The following is a 21429-nucleotide window of genomic DNA, read 5'->3' on the forward strand; positions in this document are numbered from 1 at the left end:
ACACAGAATCTGTATCTCCCACTCAGTATTACAGTTTCTGGAGAAACTGCCTCAGAACTTCCCTGGATCTATAACCCGAGGCTACGGAACAAGCAAGTCCACATTTTATAAATGTTGGCATCTCCTGCAGTGTGCCATCATGAGGCCGTGTGTGCGGCGGGCCTTCACTGACTATTCTTTGCTTAGATGGATGAATAACCAAATGAATCACTTTAGCTGTAAAGGATCAGGGAGAACAGGACTCAGAGCTCTCATGAGACAGAGCACTTTTAAAACATACATAAGTAGCTCATGTAACTCACTCTCAAGTGGAAAAGTCAGGGCCTCCAATCTCTCTCAGTATGAAAGCTTTAAAAGGCCGCTGTCCCAGCTCAAAGGCAGATGAGGCCACGCCCCCCAGCACATGCTCCCGCACCGACAAAACTTAGCGAGGTTCTGCCCCGGCTCCCTCCACTGGCGGACGGGCTCCGCTCGGCAGTGGCCCTGGCTTCCCGGTTTCCCACACACGACACCCCAGCATAAGCGTTTGTTCAGAGGCTCATCCTTCTGCCAGGGGACCACCTCCTGCCCTTCCTTCCATCTCTTGGCATCTTCTCAACCAACCCAGAACTTTGGACCAAAAGTCAGTGAATATGGGTATAAATACATTCTTCGTGTAAAACTGGGAATGAATAGCCCCAGGATACAGGGCACAGAACAAGCCAATAGCTGCACCAGGTCTGAGCTGTATCAAGGGACCACGAAGCAGGTAAGACTCAAGACGGCAGCTGTGCAAATGTCCACTTAAAGCCAGCTGAGAAGCCAAGATGCTGAAGGTTCCACCTCTAATCTCAGCCCAGCAGGTAACCTTAGCTGTAACCTATCTGTCTCCCAGCCTCTAAGTCTGTACCACCTCAAGCAGGCAGATGCGTCTGGTTTCCACGGGCCTCTAGAAAAAGGAGGACGACTAATCCAAGATGCTGAATAGAAGAAAGTGTTGTCAAATAGGAGATCGTTTATTCCAACAATAGCACTTATTATTACTCTGAGATTTCTCCCATGCCCGCTATGATTCACAAGCCTCTGGGGACCAGCGCCATCCAGATTACCTACCGGGGAGGCAGCCCAAACGTTCATGATAGTGAAGGGCCACTCGGCACCAGCCTGAGATGTAAAGTGAGCTCTTCACAAATGCCAGTTTGCCTTAGGGATACCATGAGCAGACTAGGGGTAACGATACACAATTAGAAGGTGGGCATTAAGGCGTCAGAGCCTTGGGGACTTAGGAGGAAGAGAAGAGGGAGGGGCATACGAGCTCTCTCGGAAGCAGAATGGTCTCGTCTTAACCTGCCTGTCACACCAGCGCCAACACGGTAACGGACACGGCAGCTAGCCGTGGGCATGGGCACGCCAGGCTCCTACCTGCTTTCAGGCTGACAGACTCCCTGGGAATTCTTCCCCAGCTATGCCAGGATGAATGACCCTTTCTAGGAAGACTGCTGGGCTAAGGTTAATGAGCGGAATCCTTCTTTCATTCAGCAAATACACACTGAAGGCTCGCTCTGTGCAGGCAGGCAGTCCTGTGCCAGAGATTTAGCAGTAAACCCGACAGAAAACTCTAGTTCAGTGCTCGAGAGCACGGACCCTGGGATCAGACTGGGTCCAACCCTGGCTCTTTCATGAGCGTGAATGCTGGCAAGTTATTTAACCTCCAGGTCTCAGTTTTCTCACCTGTAAAATGGGGACAATAATGGTACTCCCTCTAAGAGTTATCGTGGGGGTTAAATGAGTTAGTACATGTAAAGAGGGAAGAGCAGGGCCTGGCACACAGCACGTGCTAGATACACATGTGTCTGTCATCGTCACTGTCCTTGTGGAAAACGCAGAAGATCAATAGGGTACAAAGTAAAAGTTCTCATACATTAGGTAGTAGTAAGTGACGAGGAAAAACTAAACAGGAAGAGTGTGCACAACGTGGGGAAGGAGCTGTGATTTTGGATCAGGAAAGGCCTCACTGAGAAAAGTCTGCAAGGGAGGGAGAGAGGGAGCCATGGGGTTTCTAGAGGGAGAGCATTCCAGGCAGAGGGCACAGCGAGCAAAAGCCCGGAGGTGGGAGTGTGCCTGGGAGCACAAGGCAGGGAGACCAGAGTGGCTGCCGGGGACGACGGGAGGGGACAGAGGAGAGAAACGAGGTGAGGAGAGCAGCCCTGACCGGAAGCTCACCTGCTTGCTGCACGGACTCCTGGTCAAAGCGGCTCCCCTCCACCTCCCACCCACGTCTCCCGACGACAACGACGACGGCAGGGACAGGGCCCGGGCCGGGGCGCAGACTGACCTGCCGCTGGTGCTGACACCCGATCCGCAGCAGCTGTGTGCGGTGCTCCTCCTGGAGCTGGGCCACCTCGGTCTCGAACTGCAGCTGCAGCCGCCGCTCCAGGTCGCGCAGCTCGGCCTGCTGCCGCCAGCCCAGCCTGCGCACCTCATCCTCACAGCGCCGCTCCAGCTCCGCCTTCTCTCTCTGCAGCTTCTCGCACTTCGCCGCATGGAAGGCTGGGGACAGGGAGAGCGACACTTAAAAAACTGGCCAGGACGCACCGAAAGCGCTGCAGCCCCCACGAGTACCACATCAAGGTGGACGTAAGGACCAAGGCCAGGTCCCCATCCTTCTGCAGAGCTTCACTGTTTGTCAAGTGCTTTCCTCCCTACCACATTTGATCCCCAACACAGACCCTGGATGCTGGGGTGAACCTGGGCCCTGGGGAGCTCCGGCAACCGGCCCAAGGTCCCACTCAGTGTGAGAAGCATGAGCTGCGAAGGCAAATCTGGGCTTTCTGACCACAAGCCGCATGTTTCTGCCACTGGATCAGGGCTCGCTGAGGGTCCACAGACCATGGGCATCACAGATACTGGGTGCTTGTTACAAATGCACGCTCCTAGGCACACCCTGGTGGATCAGAAACCCCAGACAGGAGCCCAGCACATCAACTCTTCACAAGGGCCACGGTGACTCTTACACCCATCAAGGCTTGAGACCTGGGCACGCCTGGAGGCTGGAGACAAGACGGGATGCACGGGATTCTCTCCAGGCTGACATGCTGAATGGGACAATCGCAGAGGAAGTGTGCGTGTGGGTCCTTTCAGTGACCGAGACGTCACCAGCAGCACCCTTCCCCACTGGAGGAAGGACGGTAACCACTCAACACCCCTTTGCACGGGTGGGTCGCCCTGCCGCAGCTCTGGTTTGCTTCGCGGGGAGGGGCTGCGACAGCACTTAGAGTTCGTGCCTCCCCTGGGCCAGAGCGGACTGCTCTCATTTCAAAGTCTCTTCCTCAACTGCAAACTGCTTCCAAGAAGGAGAAAGCCTTCCTTGACAATCTAGTCTGTTTAGGTCCCGTGGAGGTGATGATGCACACGCACGCAGACATCCAAGTGGACGGACGCCTCACTTACTCCACAAAGACTGGGGCCTCTGCGCTCCCTGCTCTGTGCCACAGTCTGGGGAGGCTTGTCGTTTACTCTGAAGTTGAGTGAGCAGCATCTGTACTGGCTCAGGACAACCTGCACACCAGGGGTGGTTGTTATGATCAGGACCATTCATCCGAGGTAGTTACCTGGCATTTGAAACACCCTAACCAGAAGTCCCACCCTAAAGGTGCAGCTAATTCAAGGGTTTCTTTGCCACGCTCGGCTCTCAAAGAGTTTGTTAATTAGCACAGGGGATGTTTAAAAACATTTGTTCCCTGGCGAAATGAGCTGTGGACGGGCTGGATCTTGCCCTGTGTGCACAGCGTGTAAGAGTCTGGCCGGCCCAGCAGCCTAACGCTGTCCCCAAAGGCCTTCTTGGTCCAGGGCTTCAACTGGCCCTGTGTCCTGTGTCCCATCATTTTTTGGAGGATTCTGACACACAACCGTGAAGAGTTGTTAGGACGTGCCAGCGTAATCAGGGTGTACTGAGGGTGGGTGGTGGGCACCCCCATAGAGGACGCACCGTCTGCAGGGAATTTTAAAGCAATAACCACACTGACTTGAAAAGCCCTCTGCTTTTTGCTGTCACCTGTGCCAGCAACTCTAAAGCATGTTGGTGAAAAAATACTCCGCCAAAGTTTTTGGTTGGTCTACATTCTAAGCAATTGCTACAATTACCGTCGAGGTTTTTAAAAGCAATTTTTGTATTTAAAGAAAAATCACAAACAGAGAAAAGTCGGAAGTACGGTACAAGGACATTATTGTCCAAATGACGTTTTCCCCCTGAACCATTTGAGAATCAGAGGCTGACTGCTGTCTCATCAACCCCGAATCCCTTAGTATATATTCCCTACAAACAAGGACATTCTCCTACGTAACCACAATGCAGTCATCAAAGTCAGGAATCAACACTGATCCAACAGTGCCCTCCAATGCTCAGACCCATTAAAATTTCACCAGTTGTCCTAATAATGTCCTTTCTAGAAAAAGGATCTCGTTCTGAATCACGAGCTGCATTTAACTATCCTCACTCTCCTTTTGTCTGGGATACGTCCGCAGTCTTCCCTGGATTTTCAGGACCTGGACGCTTTTGAAGACGACAGGCCAGTCTTTCCATTTGGCCTCTCTGAGCTTTCCTCATTATGACATTCAGGTCAGGTAGGTCTGGCAGGAATATCACAGACTTGGCACTATGTGCTTCTCATTTGAGTATCAATCGAATCATCTCTAAATTGAAATTTCTTTTTTCTAATTGTTTATAGAGTGAGTCAGGAAAATTAGGCTTATGACTGATTATCACGACGTTATCCTGAAAATGAGTTTGTGGTATAGAGGAGGGAGTGTTACAAATGCTGGGTGTCAAATATGCTAGGGATTCCCTTGAACATATACCTTATTGTCACACCTGCTGTGAGTAAATCTTTCCGGTCAGGTATAGGTACCTCAGGACGAACGGTTGGGCGTGCCCCGGGCTTCCCACCACAAGTAGTGAAAGGGCGTTTTGCTTGATCGCTAACAAATACAGCAGGAACAGCAGACTCCGGCTGAGGCTTTCTGGTCCCTGGTAGTGAGGTCACGGGAGGCTACAGTCCCCACAGAAAGAACCTACCAGGAGCTAAAGGTCACAGTGGCTCAGGCCTGGAGGTGGTGGTGAGGAATCACCTGTTCCCAGGAGTCTGAGCCCCGGCTGAAACAGAGCTCCAGCTTTCCCCAAAGACCCTCCAACTTGGGGAAGTTATTCGAATTTCACCAGGGACCCTAGCTAGTGAAAAAGCTATCAGGATCCACAGACTAGGGAAGAGGTGTACATATAAAGACAGGTTTATCCTAGGCTGACTGGGTTTTAACAGAACAAAGACCATGGAACGTCCATTAAAAAACAGTGTTTCATGGATTGAGACAAAGCCAGATTGAGGCCAACGGAGAAACACTTAGTTACACACACAGACACTCTTTTTCCTATTCGTTTCCATCATGGTTTATCACAGGAGACTGGATATAGTTCCCTGTGCTCTGCCCATCCTATATGTAATGGTTCGCATCTACTAACCCCAAACTCCCAGTCCATCCCTCCCCCGCCCCGCCAAGGAGCAATTATTTTACCTACATTGGGGGAGGGTGGAGTGTCATCCAAAACACAAGAATGGCGGGGGGCGGGCACAGGGTAATGACGGGTCAGTCCCGGGCAACGAGCCCCGGGGCGGGTTTCTGGGTGCATGGGGGAACCTCTTTGGAGGGTGCTCTTGTTTCCGTAGAACTAACTTCCTAGCAGTCTTTGCCCCATGCATCCTGCCCCGGTGGACGGGATCAAAATGAAGCAGTGACAACAACATGTTTGTTTGTATTTAAAATAGGTCCACAAAGCAGTGCAGAGATGAAGCATAAACAGCCAAGAAACATGAGAACAGATGGTCGGCACCATTCACGATTCAATACATGCAGATCGAAGCAGGAGGTGTTTTTCACCTATGAGGCTGATCAAAATGAAATATTTTGATAATACAGGGAGGGTATGAGGAAACTGGCCTTCGAGGGACCGATGGTGGGGTATAACTGAGAAGCTGCTTTGGAGGGCACAAGTATCTTTCAAAATTTAAAAGCTAGGGATGGGAGCTCGAGAAGGGTGACAGCTAAAGGATTTCTTTTTGGGGTGATGAAAATGTTCTAAAACAGATTATAGTTACAGTTGCATAACTCTGTGAATATACTAAAAACCACTGAATTATTTTCAGTTCACATTTTAAATGAGTGATTTTATGGTACGTGAATTATACCTCAATAAAGTTCCTACCAAATATGGAAAGAAAATCTGCAAAATAACATGACAGGAAAAATATCTCAGAGGATAAATTTAGATGTTTTTGTAGAGGAAAAGTTCATGTTTGGATTTTGAGATTCTGTATAACAATGATGAAGATGTTTGCTGACAAAATAAAAATTCCACCACTACACTGTTTTATACGCACACACACACGCACACACGGATATCTGTGGAGGCTAAGGGAACCTGAGAACCACTCTTACTGTTTCTTAACTAGAAACAGCACCTAAGACTCAAATGAAGATAATAAAAAATGCTCATCATGTATTTTTCTTTAACAAGTACTATTCTGTATGGGAAAAATGTATTTGTCATATACTAATATCAGTATCTTTAGGAAATCAGAACAGTAAGTTGACTATATAGATCGCATAGATGGAATAAAACAGACAAAAAGGTAAAGAAATGAATAATAACAAATCAGTTACACTGGAGGAAAAATTAAATGACACGTATCTTTTAACCTAACAATTTCACAAGGGCACAAAAAATTTGGTCAAGGATGACTACTACAGCATGATTTGCCTTCAGGAAATAGTGGGGAGCTAGTTAAATAAATGATGATAAATCCACTATTCACATAGGACAAATTCCTACGTGCAATGGGATACGGGTAACCAGTAAAAAAATAAGGTGAATCTTTTCATGTTATCGTGGAATGATCTGTAATACGCCGTTAAACAAAAAAGGCAAGATGCAGAAAGAGCATGACAGTGTACTTCTACTTGGAATGGAAATGCATCTGTATTTCTGACCCTCCCTTAGAGGTTGTGCGTTTAAGTTACAGGGCTCACTGCCCAACAAACACCTCCAACAGTATGTATTTAAGAAAATCCTGTTATGTGTTTTCATATTTTATGAGTTAAAACATTTCTTAAAATTACTACCATGACTAAGGAGAAGACTAGGTTTTAAAAGGTTATGTAGCCTGTGGTCAGAAAGGATAGGACTTTTCCATCTAATTTGCAATTTTATTTATGTTCGTGGCAGGATGATTCATGGGCCTGGCACTCTTTTGAGGGGTCAGAAATGACTGATTTTCATCCTAGAGCTGTCCCTGAACTGTACTGTTGCCTTAAATAAATCATGAGCTTTGCAGGCCTCAGTTTTGCTGTCTATGAAGTGGCAAAGTAATCACTTTCCCACATATAGCACCAACCCCCCAATTCCCAATCGCTATTATATACGAGAGGTGACCCTTCTATCCCTGAAATGACCCCATGTCGTAAGCCCCAGGCCTGCAGAAGATACTGGATAGGAAGCGCAGCTGAGGCACCAGGGAAAGAGCTCCAATAACGGAGTCCCTTTTAAAGAAAGAAACATCCTCTTGCCTCTGGTAAATCTTCAAAAATGTATCCATTGGGGCAGACAGGGATTAACGCAGGCTAATTTAATGGGTAACATCTGGAGTCTTGCTTTCATTATTTCTATTCATGAGAAAACATTTGGGACTTTATAGTGTGAGAGGCAAACACCGCAACAATAAACCCCTAGAACCTAAGCAGCTGAGAAAATAATTTCTAAAAGAACAGGATTATGACAGGCCAAGAGTATTATGACATTTCTAATTCATAAGCATGAGTTGGAAAAGCAAAAACAAGATTATTAGAGTCTGTTGTACAGTTTTAAATCATTGAACATATATATGTATGTATGCATGAATATATAGAGTGTGTGTGTACCCAGTATATACATATATACCACAGTTCACAAATCAAATGAGAGAGAAAAAAACCCAGTGAGTAAGATCAATTTTCTTTAAACAATTGTCCCAAATGTCCCTTGAATAATTACAACTTGTTATTGGTTTACCAAAGAGGTAGCAAACATTAGTAATTACAGCACTAGACTTAAACTGGAGAAAATTATCTGGCTCTAACTCATGATAAAGCATAAGGAATGATACTATACTGCCCTTCATGTCACAGGAAGTGCTTTAGATATAACGATCATAAAATAAGCCATCTAAATATGAAGAAATGATACTGTATATAGATACGTGGTACTATTATAACAGTCACTGTTATGGGCTCAACTGTGTGCCCCCAGAATTTATATGTTGAAGTCCTAACCGCCAGTACCTTGGAATGTGACCATGTTTGGAGACAGGATTTTTACAGAGGCAATTAAGTTAAAATGAGGTCACTAGGGTCAGCCCTAATCCAATATGACTGGAGTCTACAGGACACAGACACCTGTAGAGGGAAGGCAAGGTAGCCATCTATAAGCCAAGAGGAGAAGCCTCAGAAGAAACTAACCCTGCTGGCATCTTGATCTCAATTTCCAGCCTCCAGAACTATGAGAAAATTAATTTCTGTTGTTTAAGTCCCCCAGCCTGCAGTACTTTGTACAGTAGCCCTAGTAAAATAATACAGTCAGTATCGTTACATATTGACAGGACATCTCACAGTAGATAAAATATTAAGTTGTTTCTTTGAGAGATGGGGAGTAATTGAAAAGACAAAATAACTTTCAAGGAAAAAATGTAATTTAAAAATTACCTGTAACTCACTACACAAAGAAAATGAAATTTTCCCTTTGTGTAGTCCCTTCATAGCTGTTGCAGTGGTATGACTTCTGAATATTCTGTTAGGAAGTTTCCATGTCTTCCTACTTAATATTTTTACGGCTACCTTGTACTTTCATGTGGATGCACCGTAATTTACATGCCCTTATTGTCGGACATTTGTTTTGTGTCATTCATATACTGTTCTGCTTTGTTCATCAGGACAAATTTCTAGGAGTAGAGTTACGTGGGGTTAAAGATTTGTGAGCGTCTTTGTGAAGTTTTTTCGGGTTTTTTTTTTTTTTGATGGCAGTGATCCTGTAACAAATCAGTGCCCACCAGGGGGAGCTATAATACCTGGGAAAGCCCTCTGGTGGCGAAGGCCTCTGTCCACACTTGTCAAATCACAGTGACTCACAGGAGGCCGCAGGCTCAGTCCATGAAACGCGCTGCCTGAGATCCTGGCCACACTGCCCTCTACTGCCCCGCTCTCTCTTTCTCTTTCTTTAGGACCTTCTTTTTGATGAAAATGTCAACGAGAGAAAAGGAGGGGCTGAGATGGAGGAAAGGTTCAGGGACTAGGAGTAGAAATGGGAGTGAAAGAGCCAGGGGGAGAGTCCTGGGTCTCCTGGCATCTTTGCAGGTCCGTGCGGTATCCCCAGGGCCCAGAGAGGCAGGTGGAACATCAGTAGACAATAGTTGAATTTACTGAGCACCTGCTACGGGCCACGCCCCGTCCAATGGTGAATCAGACACGCTGTCAGGCGAGCAAAGACAGACGCGGGCAAAAATTTTAAACGGCAAAATGTTAGCTCGTGAAAACCTGAGATAACTGCAGTGAAGGACGTTAAATGAGAGCAACGCTAGGGAAGGGCTAGGGCCGGGGTCAGATTCCGGCGGCCGGCGGATGAAGGAGGTGCCGGAGAAAACACCACCCAGGTGGATGTGAACGACGGGGAAGGGGCGGCGTCCAGAGAGCTAGAGGTAGGGGTTTCGAGGCGCAGGAACCGCCAGAGCAAAGGTCCGGAGGTGGGAACACTCGGCTCACTTAAGGAACAGGAAGACAACACGGGGCTCGAGGACCCGTGATGGAGCCAGTGGGGGGAGGTGAAGATGGAGAGAGGCGGGGTCAGATCACGCGGGGGTCCGTGGTCCCCGGAGAGGGGTGGGGATTGTAGTCCTCTAACTGGAAGACCGCCCTCCCCCGCCCCCGCCAGTCTTAAACGGGGGAAAACAAGAGCTCATGAAGCTTTTACAAGAGCCCCCTGGTGGCTGCATGGAGACTTGCCCGACAGAGGCAAGGAAAGCCGCGCGGAGGACATTTCTGGGATCCAGGCGGATATAACGGTGCCCGGGACTGGGGATGCAGCCTGGTGAGGGCTGGATGGGTGTGCGAGGCATTTGGGAGGCAAAGCCACCTTCATCTGCTCCTGGACTGGACGAGGGAGGTGAGGGAAAGCCAGGAATCGGCATCGAGGATGACTCAGGCTATTGGTCTGAGCGACTGGGGACAAACATCAGAGGAGGAGTCGAACTGGGGAGAAAAGCACACATTAGGCACCAAATAAATCTCTACTGAACTAATAGCCAGATTCATGTACATATAAGGGCCCATGGTTCACAAACGTTATGGTGGAATTCACCTCTGGTTCGCGGTACTCAAGAAGGGCCCTTCTGGATGCTGTCAATTAGTATGAAAAATGTGAAATTCAGGACTGCTGAATTTTGACAAGCCTTGCGACACTTCAATCATTAACGATAATACTTCATTTCACGTGGGCATATGCTGTGGCCTATTTTATAAGTGTTGACGTCTTAAAAGCATGAGACCTCAGGATAAACTCTCATTATTAAATCTCCCCCAGTGAGGCGGGCAGAGGTTGACAGATGTGCTTCCCTACCTGAGGGTGTGTAAATGGTTCGGGGGAGAATACGAGAGGCACGGGATGCAGTAAGATGAAGGGCATTTTCTAGCTGCTAGGCGTTTCCAATGCTATGGAACAAATACGGAAAGGTTTCTCATCAAGGTGGCTTTTTAGAGTGCATTAACATTTACCTGTGGGTCAAATTTGGGGAACACGGCCTCCAAACTGGATGACTATATATATAGAAGCCTCAAGATCCCCAAATATGTGTCCTGAAGTGCCCACTTACATCCCACCCCCTTACAACTTAAACTTCCACACAGAATGACAGTAAATAACCCTTCCTGCACACTGAATCCGGCCTGTCAGAGTTTCCAACAGATTAGAAGGGGTGGGGAGGGGTTGGGGAGTGAGAGCCCAGGACAGAAGTGGTCAGGGGACACCCGGAAGGGACAGGAGACAAAGGCAAGACTCAGTAAGGCGGGGGAGGCAGAAGGAGCCCTGGTCTCCAGGCCAGCCTCTGTCCCAGGCTCTGCAGACACGAGCTGTGGGAATTTTGGCAACTCACTCAACCTCTCTGGGTCTCCACATCCTTATCCATAAAATGAGGAGATCAGGCACTGTTACAGGCTGAAGTGTATTCGCCTTAGAGTCACATGTTGAAGCCCCAATCCCCAGGACCTCAGAGTGCAACCCTATTTGGAGATGGGGTCTTTGAAGAGGTGATTAAGTTAGAATGAGGCCATTACAGTGGGGCCCTAGTCCAACATGACTGGTGTCCGTACAAGAAGAAAAGCCACCAGGGATGTCTCAGAGGCCAGGTGAGGACACAGGCGGAAGATGTCCTCCCAAAGGCCAAGGACAGAGGCCGTAGCAGAAACCAGCCAGCCCCTGATCTGGACTTCAGCCTCCAGAACCGTGGGAAAACAAATGTCTGTTGTTTAAGCCACCCAACGTATGGTATTTTGTTACAGCAGCCCGAGTGGATGAAGACAGGCACCTTTAGTGTTAAGCCCCCTTCTGCCCTGGCATGCTAGAATTCTATGGATATTGTAATGGTGACCAAGGGTCATCAGGAAGAGTTTATATTTGCCCACTGTCCTCTCTTGAAGAAGACAGGGAAGGGCATACCATTTTTATGATGATCTCCCTCCAAAATGGAGCCCTAAAGAGAGAAGCTTCATGTGCCGAGAAAATGTGCTTTGCAGAATGACTCAACGCCCAACGACAGGAGACATTAGTAGCAATGTCAACGACTGACGTTTCTGTGTCTTCATTTATAGAGTTCTTTAACACACAATATTAACTTGTTTAAATCGTTGCAACAAATTTCAAAGCTGGGGGAAGCCAGCATTTTTGCTCTGATTTTATAGAAGAGAAAATGGAGGCTCAGAGGGGTTAAATCACTTGTCCAAGCTGACACAGCGAGAACTCGGGAGCTGGAAGTCCCTCCAGGTGCTCTGAACCTCAGCAGTGCTCTTTCGATAGTAATGGTAATACTGCTCTTCTGCCTTATGTTTTGGGAGAATGGAAACAAAGAAATATAAGGAGAAACAGATACAAAAATCCCAATTAGTTTAAGGTGCTTTTCGAGTCATAAATTACTTTGTGCCCTTTTTATGTGTTCCTTAAGATAAAGGATGAGCCTTTCAACAAATGGATAATGACCGATCCTGTGTGTGAATGTAATCGCAATGCTTAGAAGTAACCTTCTTGGTCTGAGAGGAGAAAAATGCAAGTATGGGGGCAAAGGAGGAAAGAGGAACTGGATGTAAGAGGATGGTTATAATGATGAGTTTTGAAAAGAGAAACCAATGCCATCTACATAAGAACTAATAACACCACTGCCCATAAACAGGAAGCGGCTTTCTGGGGAGATGGTTCTGCACAGAGTCTGCTCTTTCCTCTCCTGCAGGTTAACTCGGGCTGCAAAGCCGGTGCCGGCTCATCTAACACACCATGGGAGCCGCTCTGACGGCTGGCTTTGAACAGGCCAGATAGTAGGTCCAGTGAGCATTTACTGCTTTTAATATTTTTAATATTTTTTTTTGTCCTGTCCAAAATGGTATTGAAAAATGACCCTTTAATTTTACCTCAAATTAATATTTGTTACATAAATTGAACAGTGAACATTATCTCTAGGTTGGACATCCTTTTTAGAAGGAGCTTTCAATAACTTCCTGAAAAATGTTTAAACAGAAGCTTCAGTTGAGATTTTGGACCCCTTTTCACTGGCTAGAACCCACCCTACAGGGTTCTAACCAGTGAACTCCTGTGACCCTGTCCCTTCCTTAGCTTCCTAGCTGGCAGGGATTCCACGGCGTGTTGCTGACCTCCACCCTCTATCCCAGTTTGGGTGGCCCCATTCCCCTTATTTGCTTTTGGAGGGGATGGAGACCAAGGGGCTGCTAGATAATAAATTTTAGTCCATTTGATGGTGGTAAGTTTAAATACTGTCATTCCTTCCTTTAGGATGTCAAATGCATGGCCTGGATATTCTGTGTTCTCCATGGGATTTGGGACATTTTCTCGGAGGTTTTCCCAGACTTATGACTCTTTACTTGTTGTTCGAGGGTTTATCGCTTTTAGTTTTGCACAGGAATGAAGGGTTGATGTTTGAAATCTATAGAATCTAATTTTTAAAGAGGTGTGCATTTCCCCAAGAACTCTTCCCATCCTTTTGCTATACTACTTCCAAATACATCAAATCAACTCCAAGGAACAAAATGGACCACCTCCAATTATTTCTACCCACCAGTTTTAAGCACAGACACAGAAGAAGTTAAATTTTTAGGCAAAATTAATAATAGCTCAAGAGTATGCTTAGGACGCACATTAACACTTGTCTATTACTCTAGCTAGACCCCGTGCAGCCTTCCTCTATGGACGCCCATCTCAGCACAATGCCAGGCCCGGGCAGATTTCCATAAATACATGCTGGCTTGAAGAGTACCAGGGGATCACTTCCCTCAGAGGAGACAGCGGCCTGGGCAAGCCACACCCCTTTTGAGTTACCCAGGGCCTTCTCCAGTTGCAGCGAGCAGGGGCTACTGTTCGTTGCCGTGTGCAGGTTTCTCATTGCGGTGGCTTCTCTTGCTGCAGAGCACGGGCTCTAGAGCACGGGCTCAGTAGCTGTGGCACATGGGCTTAGTTGCTCCGCAGCATGTGGGATCTTCCTGGACCAGGGCTCGAACCCGTGTCCCTTGCATTGGCAGGCAGATTCTTAACCACTGCACCACCAGGGAAGCCCATGACTGTTTCTTTATGCTAGGTCCCACCCTAGCATTCATGAAGGGTGGGAAATATTCTTACTGTAGTATTTCAGTGATTCTATGTACCCCCCCTCAAAAACAATAAATAGGTAATAATAGAGGCCAGGCACGATGCTGAGCCTGGCACTTACTCTGAATTATCCCATTTCAACCTCACACTAGAAGCTGGGAGCTAAGTCTTAGTGCAACCCCCATTTCACAGATGAGGAAACTGAGGCTAAGAGGGCTTAATCTCCTGCACAGGAGCATTGACTAAGACCAAGTCTGTTGGACCCTGCAGCCCATGCTCCTGCCACAGCACTTGGAGGAAGGAGGTCTTTAACTCAGCACTGTGTAAAGACAATAACAGGATTGACCAAGAATGACTGAACCTCTTCTGAAATAACCGAGGATTTTACGTAACTGAAATATGTTATAACCTTTCTTAAAAGCTATAACATGGACCTCTGATATGGTCCCCAGATGTCCCCTACTGGGGACACCCACAGTCTTACTCAGGCCAGTCTAGATTGCCACCCCCCACCAGCACAGCTGGGATCCTGCTGGTCCAGGGCCAAGCCCAACCTCTCCATACTCATGCCTGTGTGTGCGGGGACTCTCCCTCTCTTACAGGGTCTCACCTCCATCTAACAGCTGCCTCCCACCCCAGCCTGTCATGTACAGTAAGCACTGCCCGCCTGGTTCCTTATTTATTGCTGGAGATCGTAAGCTCTTTGTGTCTCCATCACCCAGGAGCCTTTTGTACACCTGAAACTAACAACACTGTAAATCAACTATGCTTCAATGCTTTAAAAAGCTAAAAAAAAAAAAAAAAAAAAGAAGAATAGAGAGGCAGACATGAAAACAGAACCAAACAAAAACGCTGTCTCAGAGTAGGTCTGAGAGGCATGTTAGACGCTCTAGCTAGAGGCAAGTGCTGTTTTTGTCACAAGCATTTCCGGTTACTGATGGTTTTTAAGCGGGGAAGTGACAGGGGACGGACGCTAGGGGCAGGAAGGAAAGGAAGGGAATGAGTGAGAAGGCGTTTGCAAAAGGAGAGATGAGGTCACTACAGGAATGAAAAGGAGAGGACAGAAGTAGGACGGACCTCCGAGCTAGAACCAACAGAACCTGGGACTTCCTGGACATCAAGCATGAAGCAGACGCAGAGGCAGAGTCGGCGATGCCCCCCACTTCCTGTACCGGTTTCCTCTGCAAACTGTGGTGTCAGTAACTGAGCTTCAAACTGTGGTTGAGCCTACCTGTCCCCCATCTCCCTTTCTTTCTTTTATTCAAAATACTCTCTAAGTGTTAGCGGAAACGGATGCCCTGCTGGACACGCCATCTTCCAGCCTCCCTTGCAGCTCCATGGGGCCACGTGACTGTCCTTGGGTCAAGGGATGTGAAGAAGTGATGTGGCAACTTCTAGACCAGATTCTTATGAGGGAGCTGCTTGCCCTGGACTTTCCCTCCTTCTCCTTCCCTCAGGCTGAAACCTGGGGCTTCTTGTCTGCGGACAATTACACGAGAGAAAAATACCCCTCTTTCTTATTTATTCCATTGAATTTGGGTGCCTTTTTGTTACAGCAGCTTAGCTTGTACCTGAAATAAATTAGGACTGTAACAGGAGAAGTGGCGATTTGGTTCTGCTTTGAAGTGGGGAGCGTGGGGTAGGTGGAGACGAAATTAATTGCTCCTGAAGAGCTGTACTGCCTGTGGTTCACCAAGAGGTGACCTCAGGAGAGACCAGGGCTGCAGCCATGGTCTCGGGAGGGCACTGCTTAGGGGGTAGTTGAAGCCACAGGGGTAGATGAGATTACCAGGGAGATCACAGAGAGTGAGGAAAGGGGGCTTAGGACAGCATCAGGGACAAAAAGGGATTTTTAAGGAGAGAGCCACTAACTTTATCTCATGCTATAATCATTCACTGCCATGTCTGCTTTTCCAACTAGTTACAAACTCTTTTGAGTTCTTGGATTATAGCTTACCGATCTCGGGACAAAACACCAAGAACACTTTTATGCAGAATGGGCATTCAAACTGATCTTAAGAACGACACTTAAAATGCTTCATATTTCAGGAGTAGATTTGCTTTCTCTTCTTGATATCCGAGGCTGCAGACTTAGGCCATCCTGAGTCAGTCTTTAAGTGCTGGGAATCAGAAGACAGATCATGAGCACGATGAGGGTGGGCCAGGTGGGAGTGTGGCAGCCTTGAGAGCACCTGCGTGCCCAGGTGAAGCGGGTGTCTGCCGTTCAGCAAAAAGACAAACCGCGCAAGAAAAAATGGGCGACAGACGGCTCCTGGAAGACATCCAATAGCTAATTAGCACATAAAAGTGCTCAACTTCCTTAGTGATCAGGGAACTGCAAATTAAAACCACGATGAGATACTGTTCACACCTCCTCTAACAGCTAAACCAACAACAACATAACTGACAACACCGAATGTTGGCAAGCATGTGGAGAGACTGGAACCCTCAAACACTCTTGGGGACGGCGCAAGAATGGAACAGCCATTTCCAGAACTGTATGGAAGTTTCTCCTAACGTAAAACTCACATCTGTCCTATGAGCCAGTCATTTCTCGTGTAGGAATTTGAGAGAAATGAAAAACATCTCTGTCCACAAGAAGACTTGTGCGAGGATATTCATAACAGCCTTATTTATAACAGCAAAATGCGGACACAACCCAAATGTCCATTAGCGGAAGAGTGGATAATTCATGTTGGCATATGCATGCCAATGGAACACGACTCAATGAAAAGGAAAAAACTACTGATACGCTCAGCGACGTGGATGAATCTCTCATGCAGGGCAAAAGCACCCAGACACCCAGACGCAAAAGACCATATACCGTCTGATCCCATTTGTAGGAAATCCAAGACCAGGCAAAACTAATCTATGGTGACAGAAATACGGAAGTGGTGGCTTCAGAGGTAGGGAGGGGGTGGAACTGACTGGAGAAAGAGGCCTGGGGGAACTTTCGGGAGTGATGTAAACGTCTTACGTCTTGTCTTGGGTGGTGATTATACGGATGTATTCATAGACAAAGATCATCAAGCTGAACACTTAAAATAAAATGAATAATCAGGGCTTCCCTGGTGGCGCAGTGGTCGAGGGTTCGCCTGCCGGTGCAGGGGACGCGGGTTCGTGCCCCGGTCCGGGAGGATCCCACGTGCCACGGAGCGGCTGGGCCCGTGAGCCATGGCCACTGAGCCTGCGCGTCCGGAGCCTGTGCTCCGCAAGGGGAGAGGCCACAGCAGTGAGAGGCCCGCGTACCGCAAAAAAAAAAAAAAAAAAAAAAAATCACCTTAAAACAAAATGAGTAATCTTTTATATTTATCCACACATTTACCATTTTGACAATCTTATTTCTTTCCTATAATTCCAAGTTTCTATCATTTTTAAAAGATGTTTTCTCTGGATACTGACTTCTGCTTTTGTTTTTTTTTATTATTCTTTAAGCAGTTCAAACATGTCATTCCACTGCCTCGGTCTGTTTCTGGCGAGGTTAACTGTCACTCGCAGCCCTGTCCTCTGTATGTGATGTGTGTCTTTAGCTAGGCTGTCTTTGGTGTGATGTGTGTATTTGCATTTATCCTGTTTGGGGTTCACTGCTTCTTGGGTCTGCAGGTTGCTCTTTTAAAAAACCAAATTTGGGATGTCTTTGCACATCATTTTTTCCAAAAAGATTTCCCCAAATCACTCGCTCTTCTCCTTCTGACAAGCCAATTACACATCTCTTACACTGCCACAGGTCCCTGACACTGTTCATTTTCTTTTAATCTTTTTTTTCTCTCTGTTCTTTAGATTGGATAGTATCAGTTGATTGTCTCCAATTCACTGACCCCTTTTCCTGCGGTCTCCAACCTGCTGTAAAGCCCAGCCAGTGAATCTTTCATTTCAGAGATTCAACTCTTGGGCTCTAACATTTCCGTTTGGTTCTTTTGTAGTTTCTGTTTCTCTGTTGTGCTTCCCCACCTGGTTACTCACTACATTCCTCTGTTTCTGGAAGTGCTTGAACATGTTTATGACAGTTTTTAAAAATTTCACATCTGCTAGTTCCAATATCTGGGTTATTTCAACACGCATGTCTATTGACTACTTTTCCCCTTGATTATGGGCCCTGCTTTTTGTAGGTCTAAGTTTTAAAAATAAGTGTTCAACATCATGGATGGTATACTGTAGGAAGCGTGTATTACTTTGTCTTCCTTTAGCAGGTGTTGAGTTTCGTAGGCAGGCAGGTAAATTACTGGATGCCTCTGACTCCACCACACTTGGTTTTAGTCTTTGTTAGGGTGGGTCCACTTGAGTTTCCTAGAGAGACACTTACTCGGTCATGGTCCTTACTCCTAAAGCCTGGCCTTTCTCAGGTCTTGTCTCGAGGTGCTCAGTGAGGTCTCTCCACCCTGGCTGGGCTGGAATCCAACGTCTCCCAGCACGATGCAGCCTCTGTTGCCCTCACCCATGTCAGTCCTGTAGCAGCTGCCCTCTGCCAGGCCTCCCGGGGCATGTGATGCCCATGCTTCATCTAAGACCACCCGGGAACCCCCCGTGCAAACTCCTGGGGCCTCCTCTGCACAGGTTACTGCTCTCCACTGCTCGGCCCCATGATTTCTTTCTTTTTTTAAAAAATTTTTTGGCCACGTGGCATGTGGGATCTTAGTTCCCCGACCAGGGATTGAACCGGCGCCCCCTGCACTGGAAGCACGGAATCATAACCACTGGACCACCAGGGAAGTCCCAATGGCCTCACGATTTTTAGCTGCTTTAATCACCTGGATCTCTGGTAACTGCTTCTTCAGCTCAGCAACATCGTGGTCACTGCTGGAGCACCTCTCTGTGCTGTGGTCTGGTAAATGACTCCAGGCAGAAAGCTGGGGCCAACAGGGGACTCAGTGTGATCCCTTTTCTTCAAGGATCACGGGCCTGTGGTGTCTATTGCTTGGAAACAGCTGCCTTATATATTTTGTGTCTTATAGCTGTGTACAGTGGCATGTTAAGTCCAGTACTAGTTACTCTATAATAGCTGGAAGCAGGGAAGGCATGGGTACTTGGTAGGAGCTCCCAGGTGATTCTAACAGGCTTCCATCTCCTCCCATGGGGATCCCTGGCTGAGAACTGAGGTCCCAGGAACAAAAGAGGTATGCAGATGGCTGCCCAAGGCTCTCCCAGCGAGATGCCATTATTATTACAGCACATGATTGATTCTGGTCCACTAAGCGGTCTTCTGGTTACAATTTTAGCTTTCGAGGTAGACGTGCCTATAAGGAGACATATCGTTACTTACTGTAAATTGATAAATTGGGATTTTCGTTTTCTATATCAGGCTCTAGTAAACTTACTTAAAAGGCGTTTCCTTGAAAGTCAGAGCCATTCTTGGTGCACTAACAATGCCCACACTGAGGTGCCAGCCTGGTGTCTCCATCTGGAACCATCATTCTGATTAGCTAAATTCTGACCAAATTCTTCATCACTAGCTTTTCCTTTTTTTTTAAGAAAATAGCTGTGTTAAGGAGCCCTGAGATCAGAATCAGATTATCACCAAAACCTAGTAAGTCTTTACACGGTTCCTTGCGCTGCAGAGTTGGTCTAGTTATCATCTTCACCAGAATTAACCTCCTGAAGGCCTGACATCTGGCTGAAACACTGCAATTTTAATCAAAAAGAGTGATCTGAATAGAACATGAGCATATACTGCAATTTATATATTACTTTATTCAAATTAACTGCCAAATTAAGGAAATAGACTGACAGTACTCTTGAAGCTGGACCTGGTGGTATCTGTGGTTACTTGAATGAGTGAGAGTAATTTCATAATGGCATTAGACAAGAAAAACCAAACGTCTAAAAAATCTATGAAGAGAGATTCGTTGGAGTCTAACATCCCAAACACTGCCCTGCTTTGTATGCAAGCAGTTTAAAGAGCTTCACAGATAAATTCATTTGCCCTATTCCTCTGGTTTAGGGGTCACCCCATGGAAAACCAGTCTTTACTATTTTTCCCATCTCCCAAAGGAGAAATTGAGTCAATGACGTCATTAACGCTGTTGATATAATTGCTCAAGTGTAGAAGAACCACTTCCTCAATGACTCCTCCATTTCCTTTAAGCTCAGCTGTTTTACCCCTAAAAGCCCTTCCTGGACCCCTGACTGGGTTACAGACCATCCTCTGAACTCCCAGACCTTCAGCACCTTACTCAGTACCCTGGGTTTTAAGTACCTGCTTCTGCATCTGCCTCCCCAGTGCCCAGGTGTCCCCTGAAGTCAGAGACCATGTCGCATCCATCTTCCACTCCTGGTACACTAACAGGTGCATCTCCTGGGTTCAGTCAAGTTTATACAATGAAGCAATGAATGGTTCCCATTTAATGCGCTAAGCCCTGGGATGGGGCTCAAGATACAAAGAAAAATAAGAGGGATCCAAGTGCACGGGAAACTCACAAGTGGGCGGTGATTACATTTGCATAATTTGTAAGTGACTGTCATTTAAAGCACTGTGTTTTGCAAGATACTCTTCAGCAATTTTCAGGTTAAAGCTATATAGCAGGTCACGCCTTTTTCTGCTTTTTCTTATCTTCCCCAAGACACCAGTTGAAATCTTACAACACAAAGGCAGCATGCTATGGTCATGCTGGAACAAGATAAGGACCCAGCTCCATTATCCTTAGTAGTTACGTGATTTGGGGTTTGCTTTCATTCTCTATAGCCACAATTTAGTCACCTTTAAAACGGTGGTGGTATTATCTACCTTACCTGTCTGTCTCCTAGGGTTGTTGTCAGGATTAAATGAAATAATATGTGAAAGAGCTTTGTAAACCATACACAACTGTAGATATTGGATTTATTATGAAGTCACAATTGTAAGGAAGCTGCTGACGCCAAGTTTCAAGAAACTGCTTGTCCACAGGGTAGTTTACGGGCAGCCCTTGGTATCCTGACTTATTTTTTTCGGTCAATTCAGGTTAAGGATTAAACCCACAGATTTAAAAATATTAACATTATTCATAAAGGAGTAAATATTTTAGAGGATCACAAAACAGACATCTCCATATAAAATAACTAAAAGGTGCTATACCTATAGACTTCAAAGAATTTTATAAATATCAAAAAATGTGTTGCTGCCAATTGGAATAAATCATTGTCTCAAAGAAAGTAGCAGCTTTGTGGAACATGTATTTTCCATGGCAACCAAACCCAGTCTCTGGTACATCTAAGGGAGTTTGTGGTTTTGATATTACTGTGCATGGGTAAGCACCTGTTTGAGATAGACACTAAAATGACTTTTAAAAATTACATTTACTGGGATAAAATCTAATCATGGCAGTTGACATCACTGGTTTGAATTTTTCCCAGCTCAGAACATCATTTTCCTATAGCAGGGGCAGGTAACTCCCAGGCCTCGTCACGCTGAGTGGTCCATCTTGCAAAGAAAGCAGTATATTTGAATCTCTACTGTCACACTCAAATTTCTGACAGCAGACCAAACCTTCTAGATCAAATCTTCTAAATAACACTATTTGCACCCCACCATAGAACCT

The 21429-nt window shown here is 46.5% G+C and overlaps 1 protein-coding gene across 2 annotated transcripts in view; it reads right to left on the bottom strand.

The window, feature by feature from the left end:
- The window catches only part of MTUS2 (microtubule associated scaffold protein 2), a 492284-nt gene that overhangs the window by 21763 nt on the left and 449092 nt on the right, over positions 1–21429 (bottom strand). For both annotated transcript variants that reach the window (XM_022574568.3, XM_022574570.3), the window contains one exon: positions 2315–2529. In XM_022574568.3, the coding sequence (XP_022430276.3) occupies positions 2315–2529 (215 nt within the window). The remainder of the gene's footprint in view (positions 1–2314; positions 2530–21429) is intronic.

Source organism: Delphinapterus leucas, chromosome 18 (assembly GCF_059928025.1).
Source record: "Delphinapterus leucas isolate spDelLeu-1000000601 "Yukka" chromosome 18, BTC_Dleu_Yukka2, whole genome shotgun sequence".
Taxonomy (NCBI): Eukaryota; Metazoa; Chordata; class Mammalia; order Artiodactyla; family Monodontidae; genus Delphinapterus; species Delphinapterus leucas.